The sequence below is a fragment of the Schistocerca gregaria genome, chromosome 4 (genome assembly GCF_023897955.1).
Source record: "Schistocerca gregaria isolate iqSchGreg1 chromosome 4, iqSchGreg1.2, whole genome shotgun sequence".
NCBI classification, from domain to species: domain Eukaryota; kingdom Metazoa; phylum Arthropoda; class Insecta; order Orthoptera; family Acrididae; genus Schistocerca; species Schistocerca gregaria.
The window spans coordinates 429,351,585-429,370,682 of NC_064923.1; the positions used below are offsets into that span (position 1 = coordinate 429,351,585).

The window sequence follows — 19,098 nt, forward strand, 5'->3', positions numbered from 1 at the left end:
GCAGAACTGATTAACTGCTTTTAATGTTCCATTTTTAAAAAAATATAATTCCCTCGGAATCACCTGATTTAGGTCGACTACATTCCATTACTCTTGTTTTGTTGGTATTCGTGTTATAACGGGGATATTTCACAAATTTTTCTTTCTGTCAGAGCGGAAGCCAACCCAATATCCCGGTCTTGCGAAGGGGCTAACTGTGTCGTCGACCTGACACGTTGCGAATACGGTGAAGTGACGGACTTCTTCGGACGCAAAGTCTGCGCCAAGGTATGTATTTCTTGATAGTCTAGTTGTTATCTCAAGTGTCAAATTCTCTGTGCTGAGTTTTCAGGTAGATCGTAGTCCATGCAGGTAAATAGCCCTATATGGCTGGCACATTTTTCATTTACATCTGCAAAATAGTTCACCATGGCAGGGCTTAAAATGCCTCTATTTGCTTTCAAGATGTCGTGACAGTAGTCATTAGACATATATTTCAGGTGTTTTTTTTTTTATTTCAGGATCAGCTGAGGTTAAGCGGAGTTCCATCACTATAATTTTAATTATTGTCACATTAATCATCTGCCTTTCTATTTACTTTTCAGAGCTGGTGCTACTAGGTGTGTGAAGACTAAGCAGTATCATTTATTTTCTTTGCAGTTAGTAAGGTGTACGTGCTATTAGGACCTTGTAAACATTTTTCGTAAATAACATAGTATGTCACCTTCGCTCTCTCTTTGTGTTTTCGCAGGTGATTTGTATGCAGTTTGAGATGAACTTCTGAACAAGGCGGAAGGTACACATCAGCTAGCATAAGTTCACTAATAAAAAAAATTATTTTTTATTTTGCATGATTTAATTCAGCAACAGCGTAAATGATAAATTCTTAAAGCTTTCCATTCCTTGCAGAAAAATAGGCACAGTTCATTAAGAGATTCCAGTGGGGTGGGTGGGGGTGGCGGTCTGGTAGAGGGTGGGAGGACATCATTGTATCCTTAATTGTATTTTACCATGCAGGTGATTACTGTGTCTCGACAATATCCTAGGCTTGAAATTTAGGAGATTTCGAAAGACAATTTATTTCACTTCTGTTCTCACCCAAGTAACGTTTGTCAGTCGTTCATACGGGCAAATTTTCGACTTGGAAGATACAGGGCACGATTTCTATGTTATAGATAGAAATAGTAGTCTAAAATGATTCTTTGCACCACACTATGATTTGAGAATGACCGTAGAACCCCTTGTAGACTACAGTATGTCAGCCTGAATCATTAAACAGCATCCCATATTTCGTTATTCGCGTTATACAGTAAGAGAGTGTGTTTTTCTCCATACATACAGCTCATGGAAGTGAACAATGTATAGTTTACCTGTATCAGCACTGTTCATGGTTCCAAAGAGCAGTATCCCAAGTTTAGTTGTCATTAGACTCAGTGAAGCTCCGGGCTTTTCTTTACCATAATCTTGACGCAGTCCAGGTAGCTTTCCCTGTTACCGCCTTCGCCTATACTGTCTTCAAACCAAACGATACCAAGCTTAGTGTGTGATCAACAGTCGCTGAAGTTATACGGATGCTATTTCTCTAAAATTATTCCTCTTGTTATATTGACATGGGTTACTAGAGGTTTTACAGTAACAGCTGTGCTACGAGTAATTCATACTTGCAGCTACCGTCGCACTTTATTTGTTGAAACTATGCGCTCTAGACAAAAACTGAATTCAGCAGTAACTTTACTTTTACTTTCATTATCACACTAATTTTTACATGAAATCAGTACAGTGTTCCGGGCGGGTATGTAAACTGCAGATATTCGTAACAGGTTTGTGACATTTGTCATGGGTTCGCCAACTATGCAGTTGGTGACAATCTGCTTTCGTTGTAATTTAAGGAAGACCTACATGACAGTAATTCGCAGACATATTGGCAGGTCAGAATGCTAGTGGAGGGGCTGTAGTACATGAATTAAGTGAATGAGGAAGTAACTGCGGTGCAGAACATTCAGAAAACATTACTTTGTTCCTTTGCATTATCAAAACTGTGTTATGTACAACTGAAGTTTGATTTACGTATTTCATTTTTAGTTGCGGATGAGCAGTGAACCATTGAGCCTGAGCGGATAGCAGTTACATTGCAGAGCAGCGGATAAATGTTCTAATGGTGTTGCAGGGGCCCGGAGACGACTGCAATGTTTTTGCATCGTGCGGAATCGGAATGGACTGCCGGAACAAAAAATGTTCCGGTTGCTCTGTGAAGACTCTAGAATGCTATTTCGAGAGTTTTCCCATGTCAGAAGAGGAATGATGTTGGCATAATAAGGGGACGTCTGAATATTTTCTCAGACGTCCCTACTTTCAACTGACACATAGTCGACTAGTTCTTTTGAAGAAACTTGCATCGTCTTTATATTGTTATCATAATACTATGGAGGGCCTTACGTGCGTTAATATAGACACAAATGAATAATTTTCACTTCTTGTTCTGTCTCTCTATATTTCGTTTCTTTCACAATAAACTTAATGGAAGTATTCTTGTTATTTTCTATTGTTTTATTTTTCTCCAATTCCTTTTTCCTTCTTCTGTCGACACTTCTTTTCGATTGCCAGCAGTCTACATCTTGTAGCAGCTGGCTCCTCTTGTACTGTTGTTTACTGAACTCACTCTTCCATGACGATGCGCCTCCTTCTGATGTCTTGAATTTTCGAGCAAATATATTTTAATGGTCTCATGCCTCTCCTAGTAAGTTTACTTCTTCTTACATTTTGTGCTCAGGTATTGTGTGAAATCTCAACTATCCTAGTCGCCGCAAGTAGCTTAACAAAAATTCGATACCACTCGGCAGACAGTGGCGCGGTGAAAGTTGGTGCAAACAAAAGTTCCGAGGTGACGATAGTTAGTCTATTAAAGTGATAAACAGCTGGTTAAAAACAGGATTCTAATTACAGAAATACCGAAAGAGAGAAAACTGTAAGACAAGCAACAGTCAAACATTGTGTTTAATGGCTCGGTATGAAGACTTCAAGCGATGAGAGCCAAGTGGCTGTCCGCGTTGGCTTCTTCTGAATAGGTTTTGTGAGTCCAACCTGACTGGAATTTGAGGCATTTCGCCTGCTCACTTATGTGGTAAAATGGAACACCTATAGCTGTCCTTACGAAGTTATTTATTAAATGGTTGCCAGATTCTGTGCTTCAGTATACCATCTTCAGGCCCTAACTGACACTGAGAGGGTTATCTCCAATCGTATACACGATTCTATGTGGCCAACATCTATGAACTGCTTTTCGCAGACTACCTGTAACGACGATGTTGTGTCTCCGACCATTACCCATCAACTCCAACTTCGTAGCTGACGGTTGGTGACACAACATCGTTCCTACAAGTAGTGTGCGAAAGCCAGTTCATAGATGTTGGCCACAGAAGGAATTGTGTATACGATTGGAGTTAACCGCGTCAGCGTCAGTTAAGGCCTGAAGATGGTGTACTGAAGCACCGAAACTGGTAGCCATATAATAAATAACATCGCAAGGACGCCTGTAGGTGTTCCATTTTATTACGTCTTCTGAATAGGTTCAACCTATACGGCCTTATGGTGCAGTATTTCACCCGAAGGTATTGCCTGCTATTTTAGGTGATGGTGCTGTCTCCAAATGGCAGTACGTGACTGAGACCTCTATTTACGCACAGAACTCCTTCACAGGGCGCCCATTGTACCCTCTGCTTGTGGCCCGATGCATTCAGCTCGCAAAAGGGAATATATTCCCGTTGATCGGCTTTGCTGTACTCGTACCTTCGCGAACTTTGGAGACGCCATGAATTTTATTGCTGCTCGTTTCACTTGCAGCATTTTAAACTGTCTTATGTTCCTACAGGACCACACACACGGAAACCGCCACATATTTGGAAACAAAGAGCCAAATACTTATTTCGTCTTTCTTTCTCTATCGAACGGAAATATAAATAACATCTAATATTTAAGAATAGGCCATACTTGTCTTCGTACGAAGCACCAATAATGTGTTGAAAAGGCTAAGACGAAAGAAATAGCGTTTAGCTCGACGTGAACCTAGTTTCTTTGAGTACATAATCGACATCTGCATCCACTTCGCGACAGCGAAGACCTGTGATTTTCGTTTTTTGTGTTGGCTATCACAGTAGCTCTTGAGTGCTTATATCGTTGATGCGTCATTAACTGACATTTAATTTTTGTGATAAATCTTCAACGTGCCATTGCCTTCAGAGTGCATAACACTAGACGCTGGATCCTCTGAAACAGCACTCTGCTATGGCACGCAAGCCAATATGGCATCTCCAAAGTAGTTGAAGATACTAGTACATCAAAGGCCAACAGCAAAAATATACTCTTTTTTGTGAGAGGAATGCATCAGACCACAATGTGCACCAATTGTGCCTACTTGTCAGCCGCAGTATCTCAGACTAGAGCCTGGTGGTGAATCCAAATCACTGTGTGATGTAAGAACATCTGCCTATTGCTGTGGGATGGAATACGGTATCCCTAACAGGTGATCTTTATTGTGGGTACCACAACTATACAGGTAGCGACAATACGCCTTCATTGTTGAGACCGAGATGATGTTAGACATGCTGATGAATCAGAACAAGAGAGGCTGTAGTACAAGAAAAATATAAAAAAGCATAACTGAAGTATAGAGATATCAGGCAACACTACTTGGTCCCTTTTCCCTCATACAGGAAGTGAGCTGAGTAGCTGAAGTAACATCTAAATATTTTTGTATTTACTTAGGAACGACCGGGAAACCTGCGAACCTGAGAAAATGGCGCCACCTTGCAGAACAGAGGTTAAATATTCTACTGGTGTTTCAGGGACCAGGAGAGAGGTGCAGCGATTATGAGAGCTGCGGGGACGGTTTGAGGTGTGCACAAAAGTTATGCGTCGGCTGCTCCCTGGCGACTCTCCAGTGCTTCAGTATCGTTAGTCTTCCCCTGTCAGAAGAGGAATGAATGTGTCACTTAGTAACGAGACGAATACATATTTATCTAAAATATATCTCTATTTAAGTGAGACAGCTTCCACACTCGACATACAGCTCTATGGACTCAACCAGTTTGTTGAAAAAACGTGACTCACTTTTATGTTGTCATCACAATACTTACATGTATTGATATAGACACAAGTGAGTAAATTTCTCTCTTCTTATTCTGTCTCTTTGTTCTTTTCTTTCACAATAAATACATTATCAGTATTCTTGTTATTTTCTTTGGTTTTTATTTTTTTCTCCTATTCCTTTTTCCTTATTCTTGTTACACTGTCTTTTAGTTAACGACATTCTACATTTTGCTGCAAGCTTTTCCTTTACGTTACTGAACTAATTCGGCTCTCTGCTCTTTACAAGTTAGCGGAAATACTCTCAAGAATTTCTTGTCACTTCTCTTTCATGAATTAATACTAATAAACGGCTTTTATTGCACATCTGCCTCTTTCCAGGAGAAGCAAACTGATGATAGAGACTTCCAGATCTGTAACGGAACTTTCTGTGAAATAAACATTCTGCTAATGCAATTGCCTCCTTACCGAAAAAAGTAAGCTGTACGTTCAGAGACCGTGAATAGTGAAAATTGAAATAAAATAGTCCTCGGTCAGTATTTTTAACGAATTAACCGGGTTTCAACACTGCTAGGAGTGTCTTACTCAGAATTTAAATCAAAGAATGGTCTATAACATGGTCACAGAATTATGACTAAAAGCGTATGATACAGAGTATAAGTACAGAATCATCGTGAAAGACTGGCAGTACTTATATGTCATGTATAAAATAATAAATGTGCTAAAAGGTCATTAGTTACAAAGATATATAACATAAAAAATTGTGATGGCGACCCACTAAGGGCTGCTCGTTAATTACGCGGTTGCAGTCCGTTTGCGACCTGTAACCGCCATTCTTTGATTTAAATTCTGAGGAAGACACTCCTAGCAGTGTTGGAAGCCGGTTAATTCGTTAAAAATACTGACCGAGGACTATTTTATTTCAATTTTCACTATTCACGGTCTCTGAACGTACAGCCATGTACAAAATTTTGCTAAATAATGTATTTAGAAGCAGCAGCAGCAGTAGTAGTGAGTTATTTTTTTCAGTTTGCGGTATCAAATTCAGAGACTTATTTATTTCAAGTATTCTTAACACTTGAGATTCTTTATATTTGCTTACAGATAACATAGGGCCAAAGGCGTTACGAAACACAAGAAGAAATTTTGACTAGAAACGGAACAAAATAAATCTGTAACTTCTGTAAACACATAGTCACTCGGGAGATTGAAAAATCCACGAAGCTCGCAGTGAATTCTGTAATGGTTTTTCACTGGTGACACAGAGAGAAAATGACCGTTGAAGAACATGCTGCTCACAACTGGTCACTGGATTCGGTAAAATGGCTGACGACGATGGGCAAACAATCAGCGGTGCTCTTGCTCAAACGAACTCCGCGATGTTTGGCTGGTGTTATTTTGGGAAAACTGGAAAGTTGGATTCTCGCTCCTTTTGAATTGAGACCAGTGTCGTAATCGTCTCGACCTGTGGTAAGTACGACAGACTCATGATAGATATCGATGCATTTCGAAGAAAATAACAGGTATAGGACTCAGACTTTGCGAAAAGAGGTTTCCACTCCGGATGCCAGGAGAATATGCATTACGCTAAAATTAAAATGGGAAACATTCCGTGGGTGGTAGGGGTGGAAGCGACGATTCATCCTCGTACTCACAGAACTCATGGAGGATGCGAGCTGTGTGGTCTGCGGCCGTGTCCCCTTGCAACACAGCGTCATCACTGCAGAACAAACATTGTACCGTGGGCTGCACCTGACCGTCCTAAATAATCACATGATTCTTGGCAGTAATGCGACCTTGCGCGGTAGTCATGGGACCAATGGAAAATCGCTATATTATCGCCCAAATCATCACCGAACCCCCGACACGTTTCACTCTTGGGACGTAAACATGTCCAGAAGTTAGAAATTGTGTGCGACAAGACCCACCGGACTAAATAACATTCTCCCACAGCTCCTTAGTCGAGGTTTTATGGCTTCGGCACAACGTTTTCCCGTTACAGGTATTTACATCATTGCTGAGTGGTTTTGGAATTCCACTCGCCCTGAAATTCCCTGCTTCGTGTTGTCTTGATGCTGGTAGTCTCCTAAAGTGCGGCATTTAGTTCGGTTGGTTGGTTGGTTGGTTCATTCGGGGGAGGGGAACAAATGGGGAGGCCATCGGTCCCACTGACTTAGGAAACGATGGGGAAGGAAATCGGCCGTGCCCTTTCAAAGGAACCATCTCGGCATTTGCCTGAAGCGATTTAGGGAAATCGTGGGAAACCTAAATCAGGATGGCCGGACGCGGGTTTCAACCGTCGTCCTCCCGAAAGCGAGTCCAGTGTGCTGATCACTGCGCCACCTTCGGCAGTGACTTTTACAGCTGTCCTCTCCTCGATTTTGGTCACAGATCTCTCCAATGACCATCTGTCACGATCGGTCATACTTCCGTCGGCGTTGTGACTTACCGGATGATGTTTCTCCGCTTTTCCTGTATGCAGTACAAGTCTTGCATATGATACCACTTGCAGCGCCAGACACTTCTGCTCTCTTGGTTACGGAAGCACCCACCATACTTTCAACAATACAGAGTGTTTCAAAAAGGACTTTACATCATTAAAAATTCATAAAAATTTATTGAAGGAAGGTATTGAACTGGGCTTAGTGTTATTTTGTTGGGAAACACATCGTTTTGAAACTAGATGGCAGATTAAAACTGTGTTCCGGACCGAGACTCGAACTCGGGGCCTTTGCCATTCGCGGACAAGTGCTCTACCAACTGAGCTACCCAAGCACAACTCACGCCTCGTCTTCACAGCTTTGCTTCTGCCAGTACCTCGTCTCCAACCTTCCAAACTTTACAGGAGCTCTCCTGCGAACCTTGCAGAACTAGCACTCCTGAAAGAGAGGATATTGCGGAGACATGGCTTAGCCGCAGCCTATGGGATGTTTTAATCTGCCAGGAAGTTTCATATCAGCACACACTCCGCTGTAGAGTGAAAATCTCATTCTGGAAACATCAAGTTTTTTGTTACCTTAAACTAAATGTTGTATTTGGCTTCCATTCGTTATCCTGCACACATTCCATCGGAAGTCAATTTCTTCCCAAACTCGCTATAGCACTGCAGGCGTAGCTTGCTCAGTGGCGGCGGAAATTCTTGCTCTAAGTTCATGCAGAGAAGCCGGCACAAGAGGTACAAACACGATATCCTTGATGAATCCCCATTAAAAAAAGTCGAGTGGTGTCAGATCTGGGGAATGTGGAGGCCATGCACTTGGCGTATCACGGGCAATCCATTGACCTCGAAAGCGGTCTCTGAGAAAATCCTGGACGTCTGCCAGGTAGTGGGGTGGTGCATCATCTTGCATGAAGTAAACATTTCATTCTTAGCCATTCTCGTTGATGATTCTATCACGGAAAAAAGTGGTCGTACACTTTGTACTTGCTCAATGCACAAAAAACGTTCAGTTTAGGGCTACCATAAACATTTTACAATGTTAGATGTTGATTTTCACTGCTCCAAATCCTACAGTTATGTGTGTTCTTCAAACCGAAACACACAGCCAGCACGCTCGGGTCCAGTGACCACAATTGACGCTTGCAACGAAGTGAACATTGCATAGCTGCCATTCGCGGTCAAATTCAACAGCGAGTCCTGTTGGGTTGGCTAGCATCTGCATTCATGTTCAAGCATGTATTTCTCAATGTGTTTGCATATTTTTGCCCAATAGCTGTAAATGTTTAGATAGAAGTTTTGCTATAGTGCGACTAAAACTTTTTACGAAGACGTGCGTGTTAATGGTCCCAAGGAATCTGGAGCTGATTGCAGAACGATTTTACCGCTGCCAATATATATTTCGCTTAACGTGTGTGTGAAATCTTATGGGACTTAACTGGTAAGGTCATCAGTTCCTAAGCTTACACACTATTTAACCTAAATTATCCTAAGGACAAACACACACACCCATGCCCGAGGGAGGACTCGAACCTCCATCCGCACAGTCCATGAGTGCAGCGCCTAAGACCTCTCGGCTAATCCCGCGCGGCTTAACTTAAGGGCCACGATGATAATATACGAGAAATTAAGGATCATATGGAGGTATGTAGGCAGAAATTAAGGGTCATATGGACGTATGTAAGCAGTCGCTGTACTTTCGAGTGGAACAGGAAAGGAAGTGACTAGCGCAACCTCCACTACGCACCGTACGGTGGTTTCAGGAGTGTGTGTGTAGATGAAGAAGTATAAAAAATATAGAGCTATAGCAAAAATGACAGTGGGTGGGGAGAAACTGAAAACTGTAGAAAGTTTCAAGTGCCTGGGTAGTGTCATACAGGAAAATAGCCAGAAATCATCAAGAGATAAGTAAACGGGCAAGGCAAGGCGACTGCTTTGCGGGAACTGGGAGAAAATGATAGGGAACAAAGAAGTCCCTCAGAGAAAAAAGAAGGTGATACACCGAACATATTATATTTGAGTTCTTTTGTCACTGCTGAAACATGGATTATGAATGAGAGGAGAAAAACAGTTTTGAGGAGTCAGATGGATATAACAAAACTGGAAAAAATGAGAAATTGGAAGGGTTGCAGTGATAACATTTGAGGATTCTCTACAAGTGAAGAATGAAGGTTAAAGGTAAAATGATATCAGCATTTGCAGATTAACTCAGCGAAGATGGGTGGTAAGGTCAAGTGGAAGAAAACAACTGGAAAAAAGGAGAAGATTTAACCAGAGAAGCAACTGAGAGATGCTGTAAATACCGGAGGAAATGGAGAGATTTCTCTTCAAAGCAGACAGACCCTGCTAGTGAAGGGAGCAGTGCAAAATGATGATGACGATGATGAATGGTGTGTTATCATATTAATTTAGGATTTTATACAAAGCACACAGTGTATAGAAGTCTTACCTCGCTACACACTTGATGAGAGTATCCGTGTTCACCGTAGGAGGCATGACCCATTATTAAGGAATACAAGGAATCAATCAGCGATTGCATGAAGTAGAAAAGCGACAGCATATTTGTATGATGAAGTTCGTTTCTTTAAGATACAGTTCATTGTTTCGTTTCGCCGACCGAAATGCCCAACTTATTGCCACATTAAAGTCGTATTCGGGAGTCGCGACAGTAAATTTCCATACGTCCATCAAGAGTTAAGTTTCCTGTGGTACCTGTAAACAAATTCAGATAAATCCCATGGTAGTTCAATTGATAAGTCGATTTTCCCCATCCACGTGCAACTGAGGAATAGCTCCCTCTCTGATCATAATGCCATTGATGGTAACTTAAACCGTAACCTAACGTATTTTTCTTTCATGTCAACACTTTTCCCCCTTTTTTTTTAACATAATGAGTGGATCCATTAATTCAGATCGGTTGATCTCTGCAAGTTGTAAGATCCCTATTTGTCTGCCGCTAAATATGGTGTAGATTACATACCGTTCAAACTATAAACAGTACATTCTAAAGCTTCTAAAGCAAACCTAATGCGCTTTGGACAGCAGGTTAACCATTTCTGCTCATCAAAAATACTATTATTAATACACTACTTCCACAATTTCACCCTTGTAAAGAGATTTTGTTCCATGGCTTGTCAGATGTTGACATACGTGGCAAAAATATCGTTAGGGGTACTACTACCAGTTTATAGCGAAGGCGATATCATGACACTTACTACCAAGTAAGTATGTACGATCAAAATTTATATGATGAAGGCAAGCAAGTGAACACATGAAAACTAAACGTATGCCAGGCCTTAAATTACCAGAAATGATCACTCCACGAAAACTATAAGTAGGTTCTATTTTCTTTTTAATCAAAATTCTCTCACTAGTGTTTATTATAAGAGATGAGGAGTCGCCCTATATGTTCGCCCTATCGCTATAGAGAAATCCTTTCGATTTTTATCAGGAAAGGCAGTTAAAAGATATGTCTATGCAAATGACACGGAGACATTTCCAAAGGTACCTGAACCTTGTGGGCAGTTTGGAGATATTTAAAAGTGGGATGTAGTTTATGGCCTCGTGAGTTAATGTGTGACTGTGCAGTGGCAAGAGCCTAATTTGATCATCCGAGTTTGAGTTCACGACTTGTGAAATATTCCCATTAGGTGACGACTGCAAACAGAAAATATTCAACCTTACAGTATTGTTTCAGTAACAACTCCATATGAATCGTTTCCCAGCATTTGTTTCTTTATTTTCGTCTAAGGAAACCGATCCTGAAATTTTTCCAATTCTGTAAAATTTTTGTTTAACAATGCTATAAATCCCTCAGAGAAACTTATTTCACCATGTTGTATTTATGCGTCGTGTTTCGTTTCTGTGTCTGACGTATAATTATTTTGCGATAATGCCGTAGGTTTATGACAACCTATGAATCTGCTGTTAATTCACAGAAAATTAGTGGCACAAACTTGGTGTCTGCAGCTCGTAGCGCGAAACTCTACTTCACTCGTTCGATAGAACAAGAAGTGTACATCTCTAGACAAAGTCGCAAGGGATTTGTCGTGTCTGTCTTGAGACTAATTAAACCTGCAGAATTTCCACAATGAGGGGTAGCGTACTGGGGTAGAACAGAACGATTAACAGGAAAAAATTAGGAATATAGCGCAGCAGCGAAACTCGCTGTAACAATAAAAGCCTTAGTCACCCTTGCGTGGAATGTTTGCGAAAAAGTTATTGATCACTGTTGTTAATCTGTGTAGAAACTTAGATGCTCTTTGTTGATGAGTCCCTCTTAAGTAATTAATAGGAGCCTCGCATACTACAAAACAGTGATTTACGTTTTTCAATTAGTGCTAATGTTCCTACAACACTAAACTACCAGTATGAAGTTGTCTGGCGCTGTCAACTTAAGTTTTTTTATCATGGCATATAGATTTCATATCTGATTTTAACATTTCCAGTTTCTGAAAAAAAAATTAGGATGCGCTCAATCTGAAGATTGGTTTTATCACCGTAGTGCTTCACTAGGCCTAGGTGAATTGGAGATGATAGGTCCCTTCAGTCTTCTGGCATTGGAACTGACTTACTCAGCGAGTCATAGAGAAACGTACTGCTTCACGTCTTCTCAGAACCAGGGCACAACGTAACATTTTCAACATTAATAAAAGATTTCCTCATGTGAAATAAGTGATAAGTGATGCGAAAAATACTTTGGGTATATTATACACTTTTTAAAGGGTTGTTATTTACTTTACTGTGCTTACACTTCTACGCAAAAACCACTTCTCAGGTCTTGATTTTAGAAACATGTGAAACAGCTCTTCTTTTAACAAGTGTATTTAATTCCAGGAATACATACACTCCTGGAAATTGAAATAAGAACACCGTGAATTCATTGTCCCAGGAAGGGGAAACTTTATTGACACATTCCTGGGGTCAGATACATCACATGATCACACTGACAGAACCACAGGCACATAGACACAGGCAACAGAGCATGCACAATGTCGGCACTAGTACAGTGTATATCCACCTTTCGCAGCAATGCAGGCTGCTATTCTCCCATGGAGACGATCGTAGAGATGCTGGATGTAGTCCTGTGGAACGGCTTGCCATGCCATTTCCACCTGGCGCCTCAGTTGGACCAGCGTTCGTGCTGGACGTGCAGACCGCGTGAGACGACGCTTCATCCAGTCCCAAACATGCTCAATGGGGGACAGATCCGGAAATCTTGCTGGCCAGGGTAGTTGACTTACACCTTCTAGAGCACGTTGGGTGGCACGGGATACATGCGGACGTGCATTGTCCTGTTGGAACAGCAAGTTCCCTTGCCGGTCTAGGAATGGTAGAACGATGGGTTCGATGACGGTTTGGATGTACCGTGCACTATTCAGTGTCCCCTCGACGATCACCAGAGGTGTACGGCCAGTGTAGGAGATCGCTCCCCACACCATGATGCCGGGTGTTGGCCCTGTGTGCCTCGGTCGTATGCAGTCCTGATTGTGGCGCTCACCTGCACGGCGCCAAACACGCATACGACCATCATTGGCACCAAGGCAGAAGCGACTCTCATCGCTGAAGACGACACGTCTCCATTCGTCCCTCCATTCACGCCTGTCGCGACACCACTGGAGGCGGACTGCACGATGTTGGGGCGTGAGCGGAAGACGGCCTAACGGTGTGCGGAACCGTAGCCCAGCTTCATGGAGACGGTTGCGAATGGTCCTCGCCGATACCCCAGGAGCAACAGTGTCCCTAATTTGCTGGGAAGTGGCGGTGCGGTCCCCTACGGCACTGCGTAGGATCCTACGGTCTTGGCGTGCATCCGTGCGTCGCTGCGGTCCGGTCCCAGGTCGACGGGCACGTGCACCTTCCGCCAACCACTGGCGACAACATCGGTGTACTGTGGAGACCTCACGCCCCACGTTTTGAGCAATTCGGCGGTACGTCCACCCGGCCTCCCGCATGCCCACTATACGCCCTCGCTCAAAGTCCGTCAACTGCACATACGGTTCACGTCCACGCTGTCGCGGCATGCTACCAGTGTTAAAGACTGCGATGGAGCTCCGTATGCCACGGCAAACTGGCTGACACTGACGGCGGCGGTGCACAAATGCTGCGCAGCTAGCGCCATTCGACGGCCAACACCGCGGTTCCTGGTGTGTCCGCTGTGCCGTGCGTGTGATGATTGCTTGTACAGCCCTCTCGCAGTGTCCGGAGCAAGTATGGTGGGTCTGACACACAGGTGTCAATGTGTTCTTTTTTCCATTTCCAGGAGTGTATAAATGCGAGTAGTAAGGAATGAATAGTAATGAATGTGAGACCTTAACTTTTCCCGGCGAATTGAATGTTCAAATAACTTAAGGGTTTGCTGCCGGATGACGTCGTCAAACACCGCCGATATTTCGACAGGAGCACGCCCTGCCATTCTCAAGGCACAAATGCAAGGAAGGAGAAATGTGCAAGCAAATTTAGTACCTCGGTTCACAGATGAGAAACAAGGAAGACACCACACACAGAACAAGTGTCAACACAAACAAAGATAACCAACAGCATTTAAACAAAATTCACCATATCTGTTAATAAGGTTCCTTGACAGTCTGATTTCAACAGCTTCCTTAATAACACTATCGCAGTAGCTGGACGTGCAAGCCAGAATCTCCGTGTTGTTATATTCCATAGGATGACCGGTGTCAAGGCAATGTTCTGCAATAGTGGATTTGCTCGGCAGTTGTAAGCGTGTGTGACGCTTATGTTCAATACACCGGTCTTCCACAGTCTTGATTGTCTGACCAATATATGACATGCCTCAACTGCAAGGAATACGATAGATCCCAGCCTTACGCAAACCAAGAAAATCTTTTACGGACGCCAACAGGGCCTTAATCTTAGAAGGTGGTCGAAAAACACATTTCACATCATATTTCCGCAAAATACGGCCAATCCTGTTGGAAATGCTTCCTGCGTAAGGCAAAAAGGCCGTAGACTTAGGTGCCACTTCGTTGCTATCGTCACTTACCCGTTGCACAGAAGGCTGATTTCGCAACGCACGTTTGATCTGCCTCTCACCATAACCATTCTGACAAAAGGTGACTTCGAGATGTGCTAGCTCAGCTGCCAAACTTTCAGCTGACAAGTGACAAGTATCAGCTGGCAGATAAAAGTCAGTGTGGGTGGGCTTCCTATAAACCGAATGTCCCAAGGTACCATCAGTCTTCCTTTTGACCAACACATCAAGGAAGGGAAGGCATCCATTCTTTTCCACCTCCATAGTGAACTGAATTCAGATGTTCCAAAACCGCTTTAAATTCTTACTGCCATGAGACCAAACAACAAAAGTATCGTCTACATATTTGAAAAGAACACGCAGGTTTCAAGGTCGCTGACTCCAAAGCACGTTCCTCAAAGTCCTCCATAAACAAATTGGCCGCAATAGGTGACAACGGGCTTCCCATTGCAACTCCATCAGTCTGTTCGTAGTACTGACCACTGAATAAAAAGTAAGTGGAAGTCAGCACATGTCGAAACAAATTTGTTAACTCGACACCAAACTTAACGTGAATTAGCTGCGCCGGCCGGAGTAGCCGTGCTGTTCTAGGCGCTACAGTTTGGAGCCGAGCGACCGCTACGGTCGCAGGTTCGAATTCTGCCTATGGCATGGATGTGTGTGATGTCCTTAGGTTAGTTAGGTTTAATTAGTTCTAAGTTCTAGGCTACTAATGACCTCAGAAGTTAAGTCGCATAGTGCTCAGAGCCATTTGAATTAGCTGCAAAGAATCTGAGAGAGGAACGCGAGTGAAAAGAGAAACCACATCAAAACTGACTAAAATATCAGTCATTCAAACGCAATCCCTGCAATCGACGTAAGAAATCTGCAGAGTTCTTAATGTGGTGTTCACACCTACCTACTAGTGGGCTCAACAAACTAGCAAGATGTTTAGCTACACGATTTGTCGGAGTACCAATATTAGAAACAGTAGGCCTCAACGGGACAGCCTCTTTATGGACCTTAGGGAGGCCATATAATGTAGGTGGTACAGCACAGTAAGAATTAAGACTCTTGATAGTCTCCTGTGACAAAGAACTTTTCTTCAGGAGGTTATTTGTCTTTCTCTCAACACTCTTACTAGGGTCAGCACAGATTTTGCAATACGCCGAATCAGAAAGAAGACAGTGCATCTTTTGAATGTAATCGTGCTAGTTGAACAAAACGGTGTCGTTACCCTTGTCCGAAGGTAAAATAACAATATCAGGATCCATTCTAAGTGAACGTAAAGCAGCCGCCTCAGCTGCTGTAATGTTACACTTGGGTGGACAAACTTCCCTCCTAACCTCTTCCACAGCCTCGGAAGGTAGTTTATAAACAGCCTGTTCGATAGAACTAATAAAATCAACAACTGGCAAACTCTTAGGCGTCGGTGCGAAGTTCAAACCTTCCCCTGCACAAAGCTGCGACGTTGATATTAGGAGAGGTATAAGTTAAAATGATATAATCTGATTGTAAAAGAAAAGCAGGTGATACAGAAATGTCACGAATCATTTTCTTCGTGGGGAAAAAAATGGTGATAGGCTATGGACATTGAGCTCATATTGAGGTCTACTGAGATGACAGAAGTCACGGGATACCTCTTAATATCGTGTCGGATCTCCTTTTGACCGGCGTAGTGCAGCAACTCGACATGGCATTGACTCAACAGGTCATTGGAAGTCCGCTGCAGAAATATTGAGCCATGTTGCCTTTATTTCCGTTCATAATCGCGAAAGTGTTGTCAGCGCACAATTTTGTACACGAACTGACCTCTCGATTATGTCACATAAATGTTCGATGGGATTTACATCGGGAGGTATGGGTCGCCAAATTATTCGCTCGAACTGTCCAGAATGTTCTTCAAACCAGTCGCGAATAATTGTGAGCCGGTGACACTTCGCATTGTTAAAAAAACATTGAACCGTTGTTTGGGAACATGAAGTGCATGCATGGCTGGAAATGGTCTCCAAGTAGCCAAACACAACAATTTCTAGTCGATGGGCAGTGTCTTGAAAGGAGGATATAAGATGAACATCAGCAAAAGCAAAACGAGGATAATGGAATGTGGTCGAATTAAATCGGGTGATGTTGCCGGAATTAGATTAGGAAATGAGACACTTGAAGTAGTAAAGGACTTTTGCTATTTGGGGAGTAAAATAACTGATGATGGTCGAAGTAGAGAGGATATAAAATGTAGACTGGCAATGGCAAGGAAATCGTTTCTGAAGAAGAGAAATTTGTTAACATCGAATTTAGATTTAAACGTCAGGAAGTCGTATCTGAAAGTATTTGTATGGTGTGTAGCCATGTATGGAAGTAAAACGTGGACGATAAATTGTTTAGACCAGAAGAGAATAGAAGCTTTCGAAATCTGGTGCTACAGAAGACTGCTGAAGATTAGGTGGGTAGATCACATAATTAATGAGGAGGTACTGAATAGAATTGGGGAGAAGAGGAGTTTGTGGCACAACTTGACAAGAAGAAGGCACCGGTTTGTAGGACATGTTCTGAGGCATCAAGGGATCACATATTTAGCATTGGAGGGCAGCGTGGAGGGAAAAATCGTAGAGGGAGACCAACAGATGAATACACTACGCAGATTCAGAAGGATCTAGGTTGCAGTAGCTACTGGGAGATGAAGAAGCTTGCACAGGATAGTGTAGCATGCAGAGCTTCATCCAACCAGTCTCTGGACTGAAGACCACAACAAGAACACTCGATGATCGGTGCAGTGTGGCCAGAGGATCCGTTCCATTCCATGTAAACGCAATCCAAACCATTATGGAGCCACAGTGCATTGTTGGCAACTTGGGTCCACGGCTTCGTCGGGTCTGCTCCACATTCGAACCCTACCAACAGCTCTTACCAATTGAAATCTGGACTTATCCGATCAGTCCAAGGAGAGGCAGGTGATGTTGTGCTGTTAGGAAAGCACTCGTGTCGGTTGCTTGACTGTTAATGTCAAATTTCGGCACGCTGTACTAACGGATACGTTCATCGTACGTCCGACATTGATTTCTGCGGTTATTTCACACAGTAGTTATTGTCTGTTAGCACTGATAACTCTACGCAAACGGCGCTGCCCTCGGTCGTTAAGTGAAGGACGTCGGCCGCTGTGTTGTCCGTGGTGAGAGGTATTGCCTGAAATTTGGTATTCTCGGTACACTCTTGACACTGCAGATGGAATGTCCCGTGCGTCTAGTTCAAACCACCATCCTGCATTCAAAGTCTGTTAATTCCCGTCGTGCGGCCGTAACCAAGTCGGACACCTTTTCATATGAATCACCTGGGTAAAAATGACAACTCTGCCAAAGCACTGCCCTTGTGTACGCAATACCACCGCCATCTGTATACTTGCATATCGCTATCCCATGACTTTATAAAAAAAATGTTCAAATGTGTGTGAATTCCTAAAGGACCAAACAGCTGAGGTCATCGGTCCCTAGACTTACACACTAGTTAAACTTATGTTAAGGGCAACACACATACACCCATGCCCGAGGGAGGACTCGAAACTCCGGCAGGAGGAGCCGCTCTGGCTTTATCATCTGAGCGTGGTTGCTGACCTGTTTCTAAAGCGAATTCATAATAACAGAATACGATGATGATTTAGTATTTGTACACAACCAGTTACAGTCAAAGAAAAAAGCAATAATACAATGACCAGAACAGAATTCCAAATTAGTGGAAACCACAGCACAGTGAAGCTTGCATATATTATTATGTTATCGAAGCGTGTTTACTCGGGTTGGCAACTGAGTTTTAGTAACCACACCGTTCAAGTAACTGTTAACGTCCGAATACGGTAAACGTTTACAGTTTGACGTTTAAATGTTTTGTAGTGATTATCACTTTGTCGTTGCTCTAAAACGAATGTGTTGAGAAGTTATCAAAAGCTGACACAATGTTAGCAGTGCTCTTTAGCGATGACGAGACCTCTCAACTTGAATCGCGAACAAATGCATCTGATACGAAAATTGAACTTGTTATATTACAACAGATGTGGCCTATTTTCCCAACGACGGCCTTTTGAACTTTGCAACCGTGTCATTGCAACATGGATTCCAAACTGGTAGCTACTCTGACTTCGATTTTCACACGTGTTTTCGTGCCTGTCGGTGCTAGATTGCAATGTAATACTCAAGGGTGCTTTATCTAAACACAGAAACAATTAACTTCTGCAGTTGTGTTGTTCGCTAGATCGAGACTATTTCTTTTCTGTTAAGAGATTTTTTACTGAAGTTTTCTGTCGCATCCGAAATTGTAAAGATTACCATTTCATTCAAATTTTGACCATCTTGAAATCAGTCAAACAAATAAGAACATGATAAGTTTGATCTTACGGAATTGATCTGGAACACAGACGATAAATGTAGCAGTTTATACGATACCCACTGTATTTCCGGAGCAACTGAGCTCCATGACTCACTAGTGTGCAGGGGCTGGATAAAAATATGAAGATACCGCGAGAAATACATGCTTGAACTTAAATGCACTCCTGCAGGTTGCGTTGTTGTATTTGACAGCGAACGACGCGAGTTCAGTGCCCTCAAAATGTTGCCAGAGTCAATCGTGGCCAGAACTG

At 42.7% G+C, this 19,098-nt stretch overlaps 1 protein-coding gene across 6 annotated transcripts in view; it reads left to right on the top strand.

Annotated features, from left to right (window-relative positions):
* The window catches only part of LOC126267355 (neuroparsin-A), a 210,226-nt gene that overhangs the window by 177,016 nt on the left and 14,112 nt on the right, over window positions 1-19,098 (top strand). For 3 of the 6 annotated variants that reach the window (XM_049972482.1, XM_049972488.1, XM_049972484.1), the window contains exon 4: window positions 153-267. In XM_049972482.1, coding sequence (XP_049828439.1) covers window positions 153-267 — 115 coding nt within the window. Of the gene's footprint in view, window positions 1-152; window positions 268-2,146; window positions 2,515-4,820; window positions 5,210-19,098 lie in introns of those variants that run through there. The other 3 variants (XM_049972486.1, XM_049972485.1, XM_049972487.1) reach the window with 2 other exon arrangements.